The 20,807-nt window shown below is 47.0% G+C and overlaps 1 protein-coding gene across 5 annotated transcripts in view; it reads right to left on the reverse strand.

Moving 5' to 3' along the window:
• IQSEC3 (IQ motif and Sec7 domain ArfGEF 3) overlaps window positions 1-20,807 on the reverse strand; it is a 108,747-nt gene that overhangs the window by 60,697 nt on the left and 27,243 nt on the right. For 4 of the 5 annotated variants that reach the window (XM_036301730.1, XM_036301731.1, XM_036301733.1 and 1 more), the window contains exon 2: window positions 11,481-11,564. In XM_036301730.1, the coding sequence (XP_036157623.1) occupies window positions 11,481-11,564 (84 nt within the window). Of the gene's footprint in view, window positions 1-11,480; window positions 11,565-20,807 lie in introns of those variants that run through there. The other variant, XM_036301734.1, reaches the window with a different exon arrangement.

Consider the following 20,807-nt stretch of genomic DNA (forward strand, 5'->3'; position numbering starts at 1 on the left):
GGCCCGGGTCTGACTGCAGCTGGGTGTGCCCATTACTTCAGCAAGGAAGACTTTCAGGAAAGAAAATGGACTTGTCCCTTAAGGGCCCACCCCCCTACTGTCCCTTTGTGGCCTGGGTGTGTAATGATCTCCAAATGGACTATGGTGACTGTCGGGACCCACACGGGTGAGGCTGGGAGAGGTGTGCTAAAGAGAGACATCAGCTGTTTAGCATCTGGGAGCTGGGTCCAGGGTGTGAGAGCCTCAGGGGTCCCTGCAAGGAGGGAGCACATGAGGCTTCAGGCAGTGTTGGCCAACTCATGATCAGGGGCAGTACTATGGCAGCTCCAAGTGTGGGCTTGGGGCTGGGCTGCCTGGGTCTGAATGCTGGCTCTGCCTTTCACCTACTGTGTGGCCTTGGGCATGTTGCTTAACCTCCTTGTGCCTTATTTTCCTTTCTATGAAAGAATTAGGTAGTGATATATATCAAGCACTCAGTAAGCCCTATATAAGTAGTAACTATCTTTTTTCTTTTTACGATTTCCAACATGCTATTTTGCTAAATATGAGAAATTGTTAAAAGTGCTCTTTAATTTTCCTATCTATATATATAAAAGCCTAATAGGCTAATCATCCCTCCAACCAGTGGACTGTTTGACCAGTCGCTATGATGTGCACTGACCACCAGGGGGCAGATGCTCCAACTGGTAGGTTAGCTTGCTGCTGGAGTCCAGCTGAGCAGGACTGGGCAAGACAGGCTGGACATGCCCTGGAGCTCTTCCACAGTCCCTCCCCTGCCTCAATTGATTGTGCACCAGTGGGGTCCGTCAGCCTGGCCTGCACCCTCTCACAATCCGGGACCCCTGGGGGGATGTCGGAGAGCCAGTTTTAGCCTGATCCCCATAGGTCAGGCTGAGGGACCCCACTGGTGCACAAATCCATGCACCAGGCCTCTAGTAATATTATATATATTATAAAAGAATATGAAAAGTAGGAAGGATGTAATTTCAGAATAAAAAACAGTCCTTTAACTTGAACTATCATTTTTTATGTTCTTGGTGTTTTGTGATAGAATTCTTTAAATGGAGAAGTACTGGACTTTTCTCTATGGTGTAATTACTGAAGCTCTGAGCTAGAGATGATGCCAAGAGGAGCTCACCAGAAGGCAGTAAGGGCTGAGAGGCAGCAGAGTGTAACGAGATGAGACTGAGAACCAGACAGACCCACTGTGGTTAAAATCTGGCCACTCCCTATCGGTGTGGCTTTGGGCTAGTTCCTTAACTTCTCTGAGCCTATTTCCTCATGTGTGAAGGTAAGATGCTTGCCACATGATTTTGCTGGGAGAGTTAGCAAAATAATGTCCACTAAGCCTCTGGTACCAATTTGATGCTCAGTAAAGGTAGGTTTCCTACCCTAATCTGGGCCAGTTGTGCTTCCCCACCTCCTGGCTCACGGGCAATTGCTCCCTGGAGAACAAAGACCTGGTCTTGTCCTTCTTGAATCTGTCATAGAACCCTGTGATGCTGACCTACACAAACCATGTGTGCATACAGCCCAACCCAGAGGCAGGGCATGAGACCTAAAGTCCCTTCATTTCACCCTCCTCCTCGTGCAACCCAGATCAGCCCTACCTCACCCCAGAGTAAATGTTTCTTTGGTCCTGAGCCATTTCCAGGGAAGGATGTCCTTCCAGCTCCTCACAGGCTCAATTTCACTACGTGCCAGGGGAACGGGTCTCTGATGGCCCATCCACTATGTTTATAGCTATGCTCACTGTCATTGCTTGCCAGTCTTCTTCCGAGTCTTAAATGGCCCAATCTGAGAGGTGGCCACTGATTTGCATGAGCTATCATTTAAAAAATAAAAAAGGGGGAATTTGCCGGAAGCCGGTCCATCCTTGCTGCTTGACACAGTCACTGCAGGAAAGAAACATCTGCACAGCATATGTTTCAAGGGACCTGGCGTATATAGCATACTGTTCTTAATATGTTTGCTCCCCTTAGCGCTGTGTGTTTTAACCAAGGTCACCTCTCCGAGAAAGGTTGTTTCCCCAGGTAGGGATTTTTCCCTGAAGTCAGGGAGGGGATAGAACTCCTTAAGTAAGTGCCAGGCGGGTAGTTAATCACTTTAACTACAAACAATCACGCTTAAACTACATAATCTTTACTCCCTGGAATGGAGATAAGAAATGCCCTAACATTTGCAATAGAAATTGACAGGATTAAAATCAACTGGTATAAATACGGATGTAACAAGACAATAAACACCAGAACTTCGCTGGAGATCCTGGCTAGAGATCCTGGCTAGGCTGCTGATCAACTGAACGCTGTCTCTGTGTCATTCCTTCTTCGCCGACTCCGTCCACACCTTTGGGGACCCCTGGACCTGCTGGGGTTGGACCCCAGCACTTATGGTGGTCAGGTGTGTGCTTGCCAAAACAGGACACAGAGATAGAAATGGCAGAATTACCTGTAGCATAGGCTATAGCTCTGGACATTCATTAAGTTCCTATGTAGCAAGATTCCTATCTGTTTCCCTTATCAGGGAAACACCTTCCTTATCTTCACCTTTCCTACTAGAAGTCCTTCCTAATGTCTAGCTTCTGTCTTCCTTGCTACAGTAGAAACTACTCACAGCTTACAGTACGAGAATGGCCCTACTATTTCCCACATGTTTGTGGATTTCAAAAGTGTTTAGGAGAAAGGGACACTGCAGGACCCACTGGCTTTGGGAAGAAGCCCCAGAAATCCCAGCTTGGGGAGCCCTCCACAGGCAGGGCAGGTGTCAGGGCCAGGCCATAAACCTCTCCCTGAGGGGTTAAACAGTTTCCTTCTCTTAGGAGAACACAGTCAAACTGGCAAGAAGATTTTCCTGATAAAAGTGCCTATGCTCTTAATCTCATCCCAGCCTGCACTGTGACGGCCTGGTGCAGGGAGAAATCATTTCTTCTCCTGCCCTGACGTCTAGAAAAGCTCTTTTCCCAGCCGTGGCCCTGCTTGATTGGCATTCATCTGGGCCATTAGCTTCTCTGGTCTCTCCCCCTAATTAGTCCCTCAGTTCTGAGAGCCTCTTTCTCTCTCTGATATTGGGCTCTTTCCTGCCAAACATGCTATTTTTCCTGGGCTGGGTTGGAATAGAAACATCTGAGACTGCTTCCTCCTCCTCCATGCCCATTGCCCGCCCTCCAAAGAAGGAATGAACCCTCGCTGTGAAGGGCGTGGCTCAATGACCCCAAACAACTGCAAGGTAGTATATCCCCTGCTGCTTGCCCTACCAGGGGCTCTGCCACTAGGTTCCCATGCGCTGAAGTACTCAAGCCATTCTCTCTTAATTGAGTTTCTAGACCCCTTCTCCTGGGACTCCTAGATCTTAACTGACCTCCTCTCTGCTCTTGAAAATCCAGCTTTAAAATAGCTAGCATTTACTGCGTGCTGACTATATGCCAGATACCTTGCCATGCATCATCTCAATGAACTCTCCCAACCACCCTAAGAGGTAAGTGGTATTGTGAGCCCCATTTTACAGATAAGTAAACTGGGATTTGAATTGCTCTGTCTTATGTTCTTAGCTGCTCCACATTCTAGTGCTTCCTTGAAGTCGTTCTGAATTGGTCTCATAGCCCAGGGCACTCCTTTACCACCTCCTCGCCTCTCTTCCTTTCTAACCTAGAAGGGAGAATCTGTGGAAATCTTCTGGTGCTCAGTCCTCTGTCCTTGGAGTGTTAAGTTCATGCTGACTGTGCACTTCAGCCTTCTTCATCCCCATCGTTTCTGCCCTGGGAGTGAACAGAGTGCACCTGGGTCTAGGACCAATGCTGAAGCCGCCAGCACCAGGGTGGGGAGGGGGGAGGGGGTACCATGCTCTCCCTGTGGCATTCTGGGGGCACATCGTCCAGACTGCAGCGCTCAAATGTGTGGAGAACAGGGGAAATGAGAGGAGGTGCTTGTACAAGGACTGTAGGTTATGAGTGAGGTGAGGTTGTTCTCCTTTTTTAAAATTTCTTTTTGTGTTTTAACAATAAGTAAAACAGAGAAATGAAAAGCCCATCCAAGGCTTTTTTCCCACGTGTGCTCATCCTAGTCTGCACGTTGCCTTTCTCATCTGCCTCTCGGGTCTATTGTCGGTGTCGTATCACTTGCCCTTTGTTTTGCTGTGGATGTTCCTGTCTCCCCATGTGTATGTCTCATCCTTGGCCTGGGCACAGTGCCTTCTTATGGAAGCGCTGCCAGAGGGGCCTTGGGGCTTAGACAGCGCCCCTCCCCCCATCACGCCTGAGCTGAGGACACTGAGGCACAGGGAAGGGGAGTTCCTGGTCTAAGTGAGGTGGTGCAAAGCACCAGCTTCATCAGGACTTCTACCTCATTCTGCACTTGACCGGCTGTGAGACCTTGGGCAAGGAACCTTTCTCGGGTCCTCGGTCTCCTCTGTTCAATAGAGGGCCGCTGCACGCCTTGGCTCGCTTCCAGCCATGACATTCTGAGGTTCTAAATGAACAGACGCTTCTCTTTGCTCCCGCTGGCACCTGTCCTTGCCGGAGACAACAACACATGCCAGTCTTCCCTCAGACACAGCTGTCTTCCCCGTTTTGCTTTTTAATTGTCACAAAAGAAATCTCTGAAAATCTCCTTTCTTAAGCTGTTCCAAGGCCCCTGAGAGGCAGTGACGTCTTCAAGGATGCCTGGTGTGATTAAATCACTCTTGCTATAGATCAAGATTGTTTCCTCTTTTTTTTATTTTATAAAACAAATTTAAACCCTTTTTCATACATCAGAAACACTTATTGGAATTATAAATTATGTTCATGGTCATAGTATTGGTTAAAAGTAAAGTAAATTCATAGTATTGGTTAAATGAATAAGTAAAGATGCCCTTTCGGAGGAGAAAAGCAAGACAAGAAAAGCACAGGAGATGGTGAAAAATCTCTAGGCCTGCGAAGAGAAGTGATTCTCTGGGAAAGAGAGAAATATATATAGCCACAAAACTCAAACAGGAAGTTTTCGGTTAATGAAACAAGAATTTCTTTCCCAGAAAATTGTTCAAAACTCTACATTAATGAAGGCTGACTGAACAGAGATACCCAGACATTCCTTGTGGTATATTTCACTTTGTTGTTCTGAAAGTGTTATCTTTAGTTATGTCTATTTCTTTAAATAATAAAGTCTAGAGCTTTTTTATCCCTAAAAATGTCATCTGGGTCATCTCTCTCCTCAGTCTGATTGCTATGACATGTTTACCTAATTTGCCTGGAGTCTGAAAACAGCCTCATGCACAAGGTGGACGGGCAGGAAAGAAAGGCCAGGCCTTCTCAACCCTTGACGACAAGCCAAGTTCTCTCAAGGAGCTGGCCCTGAGCAGCCTGCTTCCTGTGGCTGGGAAGCGGGAGCCAGCTGTTCACGCCCCAGCCTCACATTCACTTCCTGTGCCTAAAAACACCTCCCTTTGGTTATCTGACTCCAGTGTAGAAGCTGCAACAGATGCTTGGCTCAAATCTTCACTCTGCCATTTACCAGACCTTGGATAAGTCATTCATTATCTCTGATCCTCAGTCTTTGTTTCTAACATGGGAATAATAATAACATTGTATAAGCTTTTAGTGAGAACGACATAATACTTGTGTCGCACCTAAGCAAGTGCTCAATAAATGACAGCTTGTATTCTCCTTCCCTCTCCCACGGGTGAGGGACACAAAATACAACTAGTGGGAGGAATTCTCCGATCATCTCCAAATGCCGCTGACAGGAAGTTGTCTGTCCTCACTAGCAGCTCTTTGAAGGTGGGCCCCGACCTAGCCTCACTCACACGGTGTAGCCCTCTGCTCAGCACCATAGTTTCCTAAGTACCCTCTGGTGGCAGCCTGGGCCTCATGAGGAGACCAGTTGTAGAGGAAGGCTCAAGGCCTGGGAGGGAAGATACACAAGGAAATTGGCTGGACAAGTACTTGACTCCGAACACGAGTTTCACAGCCCAGCTGAGGAAAGTCCTCTGAACAAAAGGTCAAACATCATGAAAAGACAAAGCTTCCCGAACACTTGCTGGAAGTAGTGTGGGTGCCCACTGCAAGGCATCACAGTGTTTTGGCATCTCTTGTTTTTGTGCCTACTGAGTCTGGCAGGGAAGACACAGCTGGAGCAAAAGGCATGGGAGGTGAAGTGACAGGCCACACAGTTCCCTGGGGGACAGACTTCACTAGCTCTCGGATCAAATTCTGCCATCTTGTGTGGCACCCGCAGGTAAGGAGCCCAGCCAAAGTGGACTCTGCTTAACTACACGAGATCCTCAGAAGACTGGCAAGCACATTTGCTCAAAAAGCCCAAATAAGAAGGAGCAGCCCCTCCCCTAGCCCTGCTGTGTCCCACACCAGACAGAGTCCTCAGTCTCCAGAGTCCCACGTGGGCCAAGCAGGCAGGCGCCTCACTCCAGGGCAGGGCATGGAAAGGTTTACAGCCCTGGGTCAGGTCCCATGATCCCAACGCTTGCAAAGGCTTCTGGGAACTAACCACTGGCCTGCCCCCAGCAAACCCTCACCCCAGGGCTTGGGAGGGAAGCTGAGGTTTCTCTGTGCCTCTAAGGACTGGGAGCACACAATTCTGCAGCCCCAGAACAACCCACCCCCTCCTACTGGTGGGTGGGCAGGTTTCCCAGCAGCCTCTTAGCTCAGACGTGACAAACAGAGTAGGCACTGACACCAAAGCTCCCAAGCCCAGCGGTTTGAAGACTAAGCTGTATTGACTGAGAATTTAATTGCTCCATAAAGGCTGAGTAAACATGGAGGGTCTATTGATCATGCCTCAGGCAGGCTGTGGAGAGAGGGAAGTTCCCGGATGCACAGGACAGCGCCAGCTAACACAGGGCTCCCCCTGACAGCCATCCTTGGAAGGGTGTCCCTTTCTCAGGGGCCTCAGCCTCTGCCGCTCACACTCTTCGGGCTGGTTAGCAGGTGACAGACAAGAGGGGTGGAGGCACCAGGAGGTTCTGGTTAGGGCAGGAGGCTTTCTCAATGAATGTGTGCAGTCAGTGGGACATGCAGGCCACAGTATCCTTATTTTTTAACGGGGGCACATGAAAAACCCAGTACAGAGAAAAATAAAACCCCAGAAGCTTGTGCACTAACATATTGACAGTGGTTAACTCTATCTGACTGGATTCAATTTTTATTTTCTTTATGTTCCTGTATTTTCCACATATCCAACAACTAGCAAGTGTGTATCTTGTAATCAGAGAAAATAAATGTTATTTAGGATTTAATGAAATGTCTCAAAGAACTTCTCCTATGCTATTCAATAAAAAACTCCTAGCAGCAGCTCTGTGCAAAGAGGTTACGTTTTAGAGTTAGACCTGGGCTCACCTTCCAGCTCCAGACTGATTCTCAGTGGTCCCTCTATCAAGGTACCGAACTTCTCTCCTTCCCAGATTCCCTTATCTGTCAATGGCAGTAGCAGTTTCTCACAGAATTCGGTGAGACAAAATATTGAGCGTGCTCAGTGCAACAACTCTGGCATGTCCAATAAATATTGTGTTGAATAAATGTGAGTCTCTCTTCCATCCTGGAGCAGGACAGGGTGGTTGAGAAGGAAGGACCAAATATTGGGGGTGAGTCAGTTCGTCTGCTGGGGCCCAGAATGCCATCATCCACACTCCTATCCCCTCCTCATCCCCAAGGCTGCGGGTTGTTCTGTTTCCTCCCTAGCACCTCCTCTCTCTGACCTCCACCCCTCCAGCCTCCCGAAATTGCCCTCATAGAAGCCAGTCTTCCTCATCTTGCCTCATTGCCACCCATGGAGACAAATGGGCTAGATGCCGGGAGGCAGCTGGCCAGCACCAGGGTCGTTGTTCCAAATGTCACCAAGAGCCTGAGAGGGAGGCGCCCCCCCCCCCCATAAAAAGTAGGGCTGCAATTACTAGTCTATTCAATTCCCCAGAATAAAGCCTTGCTGTCAGCTAGCAGCAGGAAGGCGCTGGGAAGGGGGATGAAAGAGGCTGGCACGGCCTGCTGCCCCCTGGCTGGCTCTGGGCCCAGTTCTCACCTGAGGGCCTATTACCCTAGTAAGCATAAGCTGTTGCCTAGGGATGTGTGTGCCTAAGCACAATGGAGCCCATGATAACTCTGTGCCAGCCCCATAACTGTTCCATTGTACCCAGGACACAATGCCTACCATTCAGCCTCCCCTTTGTGAGACAGCAGCTGCCGGACTTGCTCTTCCCACTTCTGGAAGCATCACCTCCTGGCAGGCTCCAGGTCCCCAGAGAGATTTCTCCTGAGCCCATCCCCCAAAGGCTGCTCTACAGGTGGCGGGGGAGGCTGTGCTAGCACACACTAACAGGCTGGAGCAACCCCCTCTTTGGAAGGAAGTGAGGATCTATCTGGGGCCCTGGGGCTCTCCCCTGGGCTGAGGGTTTGCCTCAGGCGGCAGCAGCAGCTCCTCTCTACCTGAGGATCAGCTGTGGGTGATAGGCTTACACAGATCAGCTGCCACTGCAGCCCCCAGGGCATGAGCCCAGTGGCTCATGGAAAGGGATTCTTGCTCAGTCCCACAGCTTGGGGTGGGTGCAGGGAGGGGACAGGTACCCCCTCACACTTGTGCTGGCCTTGGTCACCACTGGCATCAGAGTACAGAGGAAGAAGGTGAGGGGGTCTCTGTGGCCAGCTCTGAGGTCACACAAGAAAGGCCCCAATGACACTAGATCTGATGATTGGTTTGGATTCCTTATATTGGTGCCCTCTCTAGAGATCAACTGCCTAATTCCTAGAAATTCTCGAAGGAGCTTGAGGCTGGCTGAGCCGGTGGGAAACCAGACTGACCAGTGGGGAGGAGCCTGGCTTGTCTTGGAGGCTTGTGACCCGCCCACCCTGAGCTCGCCCTCAGCCTGTTCTCTGACCTCTACTTCCTTGTAGAGAAACTCAAGGGGTGGTGGTGGGAGGGGGGGAGCTTGAGCTACACTGGAGGCAGGAAGGATTCAGAGCTGTGAAGGAGTCATGGATAGGGTTGGGAGCAGGGATGTTGGGAGGCTGATGGGAGAAAATTTATCTCAGGATGCAATTCTCCCAAGAATCCAAGAATAGACAGATTGACTGACACATACACTGTTAGAAAACATTGAGGTAGCCTTCTTCCAGAGAAGCCAAGAAACTGTCATCAGAGAGACAGACAGACAGACAGAAACACACTCTAGGAAACTACAAACCAGACAGACAGGACAACTTGGAATACCTGGGAACGGAGACAGACAACAGCTGGACCAACTTGGGTGCAAGCCTCCCTGCCCAACCCCGAGGGGAGGGCTGCCATAGGCAGCACTTACAAGCCCCTCCCTGAACCTTCCACCCACCTCCCTCCCTCCTTAGAGCACCTCCACCCAACCTTGGGGCCTTCCCTTCAATAGTTTCCTACCATCCCACCCCAAATCTTGGAAAAGAACCCGATTCCCTTGGAGCCCAGGTCCCATAGGGGCAGCACCCTTCCCCACCTCCACATACACCGGCCTCTCTCCCACCCCTTCCTACCAGGAGCCAGACTGCAGGGTGGGACCAGCAGAAGAGTGTTAGCACGTGAAAGAGTGGGAGGGGTGAGTGTGAGAGAGAGGAAGGACCAAGGAAAACTCAAGGGAAGATTTCTGTTGCTAGGGCCCCTGGCACTGACTTTGTGAGGGTATGAAGTTACCCATCCTCACCAATGCCTGGTGCTCAGGGAGCAGCAATTGCCTGTCCACCGAAATGAGTTGGACTGAGGGGGTGGGAGGCAGACTACACAGCTTTCCTTTCTTCTCCTTCGCTGCCAGGGAGGACATTTTTTAGGAAGAAAACACAGCCACGTGTCTGAACAGTGACAGCTCATGGAAGCAGCCAGGGCTCCCTATCTCTTTCCTCCCAGACCACCCTCACACCACTCACTCTCTGTCCTTTCTCCTTTCTCTCCACTTTCTCATTCTCCCACATCTCTTCTTCCTTCCAGTTTCCAGGTGAGCCATTTCCCATTTGGAGGCATCGTGATGTCCCGCTAGATGGGGAGCTCCTTGTGTCCCGGCACAGAACATGGCACAGAGACCACCCAGGGCATGGCACAGGGCCTGGTCCTTCCCTTTGCCTTCCGTCCTCTAACGTGGTCGGCTGCAGGGAACACATGCCTCCTGAAGCCCCAGACTGAAGGGTCTGGAGGTGTTACTGTGGCCCTACTGCCATAGTTCCCTCCTCAGAGTCCTGCCTCATGCCCAGCCCCCTCTAACTTCTTTAAGGGAAATGAGTAGTAACACCTTCCAGGGGGTCATTTTCTGTCCTTAGCTGGACAGCCATCATCTCTGATTATCATCTAGTTATTTTCCAAGGAAGAAAGGGAACGATTATGGGATTGTTAAATCTTAAACCTGGAAGTGGCGAGCAGGGAGTCGAACACCGTAAGTGTGCATCTGGGCGTCAATACTTCCTGGCTGTGTGACTGTGGGCCAGTCCCTTGAGTCTCTGAGCTCACTCGCCTCTCAGGTAAGACAGCGGTTATAAATCTGCCTGGTCTTGTTCTCCTAAGCAGGCAAGAAGCTCAGTGAGGTTACATGTAAATGCCATTTTCTAGACAGACCAACACCTTCATTATACTGATGTGGAAACTGAGGCCCAGGGGAGTTAAGTCACTTGCCCAAATTCATTCTGACAACAGGAGACTATACATGGGGGAAATTTTTGTCCCAAATCGAAGGATCATGACTGAGTGAAGTAAAGAACAAGAGAAATGTGCAGAACTGTGAGACAGAAAAATTGGTGGAAAAGAGAAGGAAATGAAGTGGGATAAGGACAGAGACTGACAGCACACACATCAAGATGAGAGGGAGTGGAAACTGATGTGGGTGGAAAAGATGGGAATGGAGGAGCAGCAGGGCAGCCAGATAGATGAATGTGGGAGGAGAAAGATGAAAGCATGATGGAGAGAGAACATTGGGGAAGGAGACAGGAAGAAAGAGTGCGTATGAATAACCCAAAACAAGATGAAGGAGAAAGCCTGGGACAGTGACACCAAATCTTGACTTTTCACTGCTCCCCGTCCTTCCCAAGCTGTCAGCTAACTCATCAAAGGCTGAAAAATCCCTGAAATTAAAGTCAGTCATCTTGTCGTCGTTATGGAAGGAGAAAAATCAGGAAGACAAATGGAAATATTTGATATAAGAGGAAAGATGGGCACTCTCATTGGTTGAGCAACTCCTAGGTGCCAGCATCCTACTGTGCTCTGTAATTACAACCACATTCATTTCCCTTGATGTTTAAAAATGTATTTTACACTGGTCATTTAGAGGGGAGCAGTATAGGAAAGGGCATAATGACCTCAAAAGTTGGGAATGGCTCATCTGGGGTCCAGAGGAAGCAAAGAGAAATGGAAGTATGAGGAAGGAGGTAAAAACAAACAAGTAACAGCACAAGACTCAAGGAAGAGGCCAAATGGTGCAGTGGTGTGTGCTTTGCTCCGAGGGGAAGGACTGTGGGGTGGGGAGGGGAGGACCATCCACCAATGACTTCCCACCTTTGGGAGGCAGGGTCTGCGCAGGAGGGCTTCTGCTCGGCATCGGCGGCTGGGCAGCAGAACTGGTGCAGCACGGTCTCATTCCTGAGGGCAGAGCAGAGGAAGAAGGTCAGAGCTTGGCCTGGACAGGCTGGGCCCAGCAGGGCTCTCTCACCCCAAGGCCTTTCTGCCCTGAAACCTTGCCCCTGTGTCACTGAGGTCGCCAGCACAGCTCCAGGGAAGGAAGTGCAGCACGGATGCTCTGCCATCGAGGCCCAATTCAAATACCACCTCCTGCTTGCAGTGCCCCTGACTTCCTGCCAAGGGAACTTTTCCTACTTCTGCAGCCCCATCCCCTCAGTAGGCTCCTCCAGTTGTATGAGCCATTTGTTTCCTCTGTCTTTTATCATTATCATAGTTCTTTATAACCCTGTTCCCCATTAACGTCTGGCAAGGCAGAACTAGTCTACCCACCTGTGATGCACAGAATTGCATACAGTAAACATTTTAAAGCTGATCATATGCAAAGGTACAAAGCACTCACACAGAGATCTTAGTGTTGCCAGCTGAAAATCCAAGGTATGGTGCTTGATGGATTTGTTTGACACGGATGGAAAAGCAATCCAGGAGCAGAGACCTGGGCTTCAGCGCCAGCTAGCCAGCTGTGTGACACCTAGTTCACCTCTTCTGGGTCTCAGTTTATTCATTGGTGAAATAAGGGAGTTGAACTAGAGAAGTGGTTCTCAACCCTGGCTGCTTATTAGAATCACCAGGGGATTTAAAATCAACCCCTGCATGGGCCCTATCCCCAAGGACTGACTCACTTGGTCTGGCCTGGCTCGGGGTGGGAGGGTGGGGGTAGGAGGGTAGGGGGCGCCAGGACTTGTTATAGATTCCCAGGTAATTCAGCCAGAATTGAGAGCAATTAGACTACCTAATTTCCAAGGTCCCTTCCGCCTCTAAAATGTTGTGATTCTAATATCCACTTTGAGCCAACTTGGGATTTAATATTGAAATTACTTTTTCATAAGTAATGCTGTGCATTGCCTTCTCTCTCTTAGCAAGCAGTCGCTGTACTGGGCATTATGGAGTCAGAGAATGTCAGATCTGGAAGGGCCCCCAAAGATCACCTGAAAGGGATTTTGAAACTTCTTTAGCTTCAGGACACGTTGTCCAAACCCATTCTGTACTGGAAGCTGCTAAATCTGGCTATCCTCAAGGAAGAAAATAATGTTGAAGCCTACCTTAGACAAAAATAAATTCCAGAGAGACTGCATGTTTAAATGAGAAAATAAAACAAGGGGAAATAAAGAAGGAACCTTAGGAATATAGCCTATGTGTTAAGGAGGCTTAAAACAAAACAGAAACTGAAAAGCCAGTCAGAAAAAGATAAACATATCTGACTACACAAAATAAAAACATCTAGTATGAAGAAAGATACCCTATTAAATCAAAAGAAAAATGACAGAATGGGAAAATATATTTGCAACACATGTGACAGAAAGCACGTTAATATCCTACTTCGAACTCCCACAAATTCATAGTGCAAAGACAAACCCAGTAAAAAAAAACGGGCAAAGGATATGAATTCCGGTTGACACAAGAGAAAATCCAAAGAGCTGGTGAATATATGGAAAGATGCTCCACCTTACAGAAAACAGGCCAATGCAAATTAAGGGAACACAGAGAAGCCACTTCCCATCCCCCAGACTGGCAAACATAAAAAATCCTCTGACCCAGCAATCCCACCTCTGGAATTTTATACCCTAGATAAGCAAGTACCAATTTATGAAGGTCTTTGTACAAAATGTTGTGACAGCCTTATTTTTACAGGACTGGGGGTGGGGGGTGAGGGGAAGAGAAATAAAACCACTAGAAATAACCCGAATCCCAATCAATCAGGGAATGGTGGCTGAGTAAACTGCGATAGCTTCATCCATACTATGGAATTATGTGCTGTATCTCTTGGCCTGGTGTGATTTCCACAATATATGGCTAAATGAGAAACGAACATTGCAGAGAAATTATATAGTTTTGTAAAATAAATATTAACCTGTCTCCCCCAAATGTAAATTCTATACATTGTACTATATTCATATATGTGTGCATACATAACTAAGCTATTAACATTGGTTACCTCAGCAAGATTAGAATGGGGGAAAAAGAGTGTAAGTATAAAAAGGAAAAGGAAAAAAACAGTGTAATGTTAATTGAAAATGTTAAATATACTTATGCTATTACTATATGTGCCGTGCCAGCACAGCCAAGGGTTCGGTGAACCTGAGGAGGGGCGGTGAAGGATTAAAGAAAAGACAGACAAGAGAATATAGCTGGGGCTTGGCTGATATCCCATGCCTGGATGAGAACACAGAAAAATCCCAGCCAGCAAGCTGAGGCTTTATTTTATAGTCAGAGAAAAACAAGGTAGTGGTTAATATATTTACAATGTTCTTGTGAGTTTCACTTGTTTTGGCAGCACTTGCTGCATCTCCCACAGCCCATTAGCTACCTACAAGGAACTAGGGAGGGCTGTGAGGTTAAGCTTAATTACACTAACAGGGCTCTGCCCTCCAAGCTGGGACTTGTTTGTGGCCCTGCCACAGGTCAGTCCAAGGCTTAACCCTATAGCCGCTCCCTGCACTATAAATACATTAAAATTGAATATGTACCTGAACAAGGACTAGCAAGTGTCAGAAACCAACACAAATATTAATGTCACTCCAGAATGAAGCAGGGGCAATTTTATGTTGGATTTTTATTAATTTAATAGATTAGTGATTATAGATTATGAATAATCTATAAATTACAGATTGATATTTATTATAACTAATATAGCTTTTTTTTTAAAGGGCAATGAAGCAATAATTGAATTTGACCCCTCATTTTACAATTGAGAAGGCTTAGGCCTAGAGTTGGGGAAGTGATTATCTAGACATTCCCTGACCAAAGTTCAATCTTCCAGTCAACCCTACCATTCCCACCCAGCCCAGACATTCAGGGGCAAATCAGAGCCTTTAGAGAATTGTCTTGTGATAACCCCTGAGGGCCACCTGGCATGAGAAAAGGGGGAAGGAGGAAGGAAGAGACAGGGCAGATGGGCTCAGAGGCCAAACAATGGAGGGGTAGACCCAGGTGTGTAGCTAATGCAGAGAACCTACCTCTTCACCCCAGTTCCTACCACTAAGTGCACCTCTGCCCCAGAACAGGTTCAGAAATCTGGCAAAAGCCTGTGAGACCTAGGCAGAGAGGCACAGTTTGTTCACCACCCGCCACACTCTCATTTCAGGAAAGAGAGCGCATGCAGACACCGTCACAAGCTGTTTGATCTTGACCATTTCTGAGAAGCATCCTCCCAGGCTGGGAGCTGCTCCTCAGACCAGGCACTGAGGCAGGCTCCAGATGGTTTTTCCAGGTCCCCAAACTCAGCTGTGTTGGACCATGCAATGGGTGACATAAGCCTGGGTGTCCCCAAGTCTGTCCACACCTCAGGCTTGGGAGGGCGGTGCTATTGGCGTTATACTCTCTTTTGCGGTTCATGCTAATGGGGCCCCTCAGGACAGTCCAGCTGAGAGGAGAAGCTTGCCTTCATCCCTCCTCCAGTTTCTCCTCTATCCACCTCCTATCCCATGAGCCTCCTAATCCTGGACGTGGAACCTCCCTTTTTGCCTTCACTTGGGGTTTCATTCATGATGAATTATAAGTCCTATTCTGCCCACCTCTGACCAGTCTGGCCACCTCTCCTGCCCAAGGTCATGGTCAAGTGCCCTGACCTAGCCAAGTCTTAGCTTAAGTTGGCTGAATACTGCTTTAAGCCTCCCAGACTCTCCTTCCCTCCATCCTAAAGAAGAAACTTAACAAAGCGACCCAAAGAATTAATTGCCATTAAAAACAAAAATTGGAGTCCTGACCAGTGTGGCTCAGTTGGTTGGAATATCATCCTGTGTACCCAAAGGTTGAGGGTTAAATTACCAGTCAGGGCACATACCTAGCTTGGAGGTTCCATCCCCAGTCAAGGCGAGTACAGGAGGCAACATTGACGTTTCTAACTGAGAAAAACATCAGACCAAACCAAATTAAGGACACTGTACAAAATATCTGACCAATACTCCTCAAAACTGTCAAGTTAATGAAAACCATAAAGAGCTACAAACTGTCACAGACCAGAGAAAAGTAAGGAGACATGACAATTGTCATGTGGTACCCTGGATGCAATCCTGGAACAAGAAAAGGATATTAGTGACAAAATTAATAAGAACAAAGTCTAGAGTTTTGTAGATAGATAAATAGATGATAAAGGTGGGGCAGCAAAATGCTAATAATTGTATATTTTTTCTGTATTTTTATGGATTTCAAAGAGGAAGGGAGAGGGAGAGAGAGATAGAAACATCAATGATGAGAGAATATCATTGTTTGTCTGGGCACGCCGTCCCCATTGCGAATCAAGCCCACAACCCGGGCATGTGCCCTGACCTGGAATCAAACCGAGACCTTCTGGTTCATAGGTCAATGCTCAACCACTGAGCCACACTGGCAGGACTAATAATTGTATTTTACCACTTTATAATGTTTACTATATGGCACATATAATTCTAAGCACTTTCCATGTAATGAGTTAATTCTCACAAAACATCCAACAAAACATTCTCATCACTATGCAGATGAGGAAAGTGAGGCATAGTGAGTTTGTGAACTGCTGATGAAATATTATACATTCAATATATGCTTCATTTCTTATGGCAACTCTTAGGGTATGTTTTATAGTCTCCTCCCCCCCCCCCTTTTTTTTTTTTTTACAATTGAGAAAACCAAGACTCAGAGGAGGTAAGTGACTTGCCCAAGGTCACACAACTGGTTAGTAGGAGAGCCTAAACCCCAGTCAGGCTTTGGAATCATATAACCCTCAGCTCACCCCTGAGTATGAGACTGGGAAGGGCTTTCTCAGAGCCCCCATGTCCCACTGTTCTGGAAGCATCATCGACATTGTAGTCTGTGGGGTTCACAGCCTAAGGCTGTGGCCCTTGGGAATTCTGGAGCTGGAGGGGAGCCAAGGATTTAGGCAATGGAAGAGCCCCTCTGAAGAAGGAACACGACCCATTCTGAGTTCTTGGCTCTTGAAATTCCGAAGGAGGGAAGTTTGTGGTATCCAGGCCAAAAGCTTGTTTCTTGGATTCTTAATTCCAGGGCCCACGCTTTTAGGCAGAATCCAGTCCTTCCTGGTTTTAGCAATCTCAAGTGCCCCAAACTGATGAATATTGAGGGATAGCTGGATTGTAGGCGGAAGTGATGAAACCTAAATGTGGGGCAGCCCAGACCCACCAAGAGGAAAGTGATGTGTGTTCTACCCCTGGTCATGCTGGGGGTGGGGCTGGGGAGGAGAGGAGTAAAGCGAGAAGCAGCTGGCTGAGGGAACTTCAGGCATCACCCAAGTAAGATGGGGTTAAGGGTCCTCAAAGAAGACATTGTGGACCTGAAGGCAGAGAACCTCGGGCTCAGCTAGAAAAGGACCCTTTTTCTCAACTAGGAAGCTGGGAAGAGAGTGGTGGTGCTGCGGAGACCTGCAGGGCCAGGTTGTGGCTGGAAGGAGAAGAAAACAGTGCTGCAAGGAGCTGATTACAGCTTGCCAGGGACAGTCGGAAACTATGGGGGCTGCACACCTATAACTCCCACATCTATATTTAGTCTGAGGCTCAGGATTCCACTGCAAGGCCATGAGAACAGTTGAGTTGTTTAGAGGAACTGATGATGTGTGCAGTCCTGCCTGGGTGAAGCTGGCAGAGGGATGGAGAAGGGAATTCCCTGGAGAAGAATCAAGGAGGAAAAGCCAGGGACCTAGTGAGGCAACTTTGAATGAAAAAAACAACAACAACAAACCCTCCCCTTCACCAAGTAGAAGAAGGCAGATCAACCCCCAGTCTTTGAAAGGAAGCAGTCAGGGAATGTCTCTACAGGTGCTGTCTTGAACTCCAGTAAAAGGGAGAAACCTAAAATCATTTCCAGTCACCTCCCAACCCCCATTCATCCTGGTACCACCATCACTAGTGCTGGGAGAGCCTGAAGACTGAGTTCCTTTCCCCCCAACTTTCTCTTAATTTTTTCACCTCCTCAAAGAAGCCTTCTCTAGCTAAACATGATGAATAGGAGGAAAAGATACCCTCATTTCCTCAGAAATCACTGCTATTACAGGGGGTGAGTGAAGGTGCGGGGAGAGGGTAAATCTACAAAACAACTTTGAAAAACAAGAACAACTTGTAGGACACACTGTGTGCTTTCAAGATTTACAATGAAGCTACCAAAATTAAGACAGTTTGGTGTTGGCATAAGGACAGACATGCAGAGTGATTGAATCAAATAGAGGGGCTGGAAATAGAAAAAAAAAACAACTTCTATTGGTTCTTGGTAAAAGTACCAAGATAATTGAAAGGAAAATGATAACCTTTTTAACAGATAGTGCTGAAATAATTGGGTCTCCATAGGGGGGAAAAAAGTACTTTAACCCATGCCTTGCCCCATGTATAAAAATTAATACAAAATAGATTATAGATTTAAAAAAATAACAGATAACCCAGCTAGTGTGGCTCAGTGGTTGAGCATCAACCTATGAAACAGGAAGTCATGGTTGGATTCCCCAATTCCCTGGCAGATCGGGTTCAAACCCCAGTAGGGGGTGTGCAGGAATGGCAGCCCATCAATGATTCTCTCTCCTCATTGATGTTTGTATCTCTTTCCCTCTCTCTTCCTCTCTCTAAAATCAACAAAAAACAACCATACAGATAAAATTATAAAACTGCTAAAAAAAAAAAAAACATGTAATAAAATCTGGGACTTTTGAATATGCAGAGATTTCCTAGGTAGGAAATGAAAAGCACAAACCATAAAAGAAAAAATCCATCAGTTAGGCTTCATCAAAAATTTTCTTTCTGAAAGACACTATTAAGAAAAATAAATAATTCTTTCTTAAATTTCATTTTTCAATTATCGTTGACATTCACTATTATTTTACACTAGAGGCCCAGGGTCTCTTAGCCTGGCCTGCACCCCTCACAATCCAGGGCCCCTCGGGAGATGTTGGACTGCCGGTTTCGGCCTGATCCCTGAAGGCCAGGTTGAGGGACCCCACTGGTGCACAAATCGACGTACCGGGCCTCTAGGATGCATATAAGATCTTTGGTTAATCTCTTCCTCTCCTCCTCCCTCCCCACTTGCCCCTGAGATTCATCAGTCTGTTCCATGTTTCCATGCCTGTGCATTGAGCGTCTGACCCCTGGTGGTCAGTGCACATCATAGCTACCAGCCAAATAGTCAAATGGTCACTTAGGCTTTTATATCTATAGATGACCTAAAGACTCAAGTAAACATTTCTCCAAAGAAGACATACACATGATCAACGGGTATATGAAAATATGCTCAAAGTCACTGCTCATCAGGGCAATGCAAATCAAAACCACAGTGAGATATCATCTCATATCTATTAGGATGACTATTATGAGAATAAGCAAATAAAAGACAACAAGTGTTGGCAAGGATGTGGAGAAATTGGAACCCTTGTACACTGTTGCTGGGAATGCAAAATGGTGCTATGGAAAACAGTATGATGGTTCTTCAAAAATTAAAAATAGAACTACCATATGATCCAGAAATCCCACTTCTGAGTATTTATTTAAAAAACCTGAAATCAGGATCTCGAAAAGATACTAGCATCCCAGGATCATTGCACCACTGTTCACAATAGCCAAGATTCACAAACAACCTAAATGTCCATTGATGGATGAATTAATTTTAAAAAAGTATATGCATTCAATAGAATATTATTCAGCCTTAAAAATGGAAATTCTCCAATATGTCATCATATGGATAAAATTTGAAGACATACTAAGCAAAATAAACCAGTCACAGAAGGACAAATACTACATTATCCTACTGATATGAAGTATCTAAAATAGTCATACTCATAGAATCAAAGACTAGTATGCCAGTTACCAGGGCCTAGGGGAGAGGGGAAAATGGGAAACTGCTAATCAATGGGCATAAACTTTCAGCTATGCAAGACGAAGTTCTCGAGATCTGCTGTACAACATTGTATCTGTAGTTAACAATACTGTATTGTACACTTAAAGTTTGTTAAGAGGGAAGATCTTGTGTTAAGTGTTCCCACCACAATAAAATAAATAAAATAAAATTAAGAAGTTAAACATCAATGCTTTGGTTTGAATATTTTTTTCTTGAGTTGTATGACTAAAATGAGTGGTTCCCACCTTGTGAGCACCTGAGCCCTGCCAGGAGAGTAGGAGTGAGAGGTAGCTGGTTCTGAGTTAATACAAGGAGTGCACAAACATTTATGCACACCAAGCATTGTCTGTAAATTAGTGATATATCCTGCACACATAAGGATGTTGTATTCTAAATGGATGCAGAAGAATTAGTATCAACAAAATAAAGATTGATGTTATAAAACAACAACATAAATTGGTAAATGGATAAAATTGTAGTACATCTATACAATGGAATACTAGTGAGCAATAAAAAGGGATGAGCTACACATGCATGCATCACCATGGATGAATTTCAAAAGCGTTATACTAAGTGAAGGAAACTAGACACAAAAGTCTACACACTGTATGATTCCATTTAGAGAACATTCTAAAATAGAAAAAAACTATAGTGATAGAAAGCAGATCAGTTTTATTGGTATAAGGGAGGGTCAAACTACAAAAGGGAAGAAGGGTCATTTGGGGTGATGGAAAGTTTCTATCACTTGATTGAGATCATGGTTACACAACTGTAGACATTTGTCAAAACTTATCAAACTATACACTTAAAATGGGTAAATTTTATTATATATAACTAGAGGCCCGGTGCATGAAAATTCATGCACTGGATGGGGGGGGGGTCCCTCAGCCCAGCCTGCCCCCTCTCACAGCCTGGGAGCCCTCAGGGGCATGAGGTGACCCAGTGATCAGGGGAAGGCAAAGCCCCCGTAACACCTCTGCTACTGCCATTGCCAGCAGTGCAAGCCTCAGCCAGCCCTGGTTACTTGAGCCTCAGGCGGCCCTGGGCAGCCGGGCAGCCGCCATCTGAGGCTTCCCTGCACTTTGGGCGGCCCTGGGCAGCTGCCATCCGAGGCTTGCCTGCGCCTCAGGTGGCCCTGTGTGGATGGGGGTCTGAGGGTGGGTCCGGGTGCATTGTGTGCCTGCCACCCCTCCTCCCCCCCCCCAGCCGCCCCCCCCCCCAAGGCAGGGCTGAAAGGACTGGGGACTCCGGTGGGGTTGAGGGGACTGGCGCTGCCATTTTGTGATGGTGTGACAGTCAATTTGCATATTACCTCCTTATTAGATAGGATTGTATCTTAAT

The sequence above is a fragment of the Myotis myotis genome, unplaced genomic scaffold, assembly GCF_014108235.1.
Source record: "Myotis myotis isolate mMyoMyo1 unplaced genomic scaffold, mMyoMyo1.p scaffold_m19_p_3, whole genome shotgun sequence".
NCBI classification, from domain to species: domain Eukaryota; kingdom Metazoa; phylum Chordata; class Mammalia; order Chiroptera; family Vespertilionidae; genus Myotis; species Myotis myotis.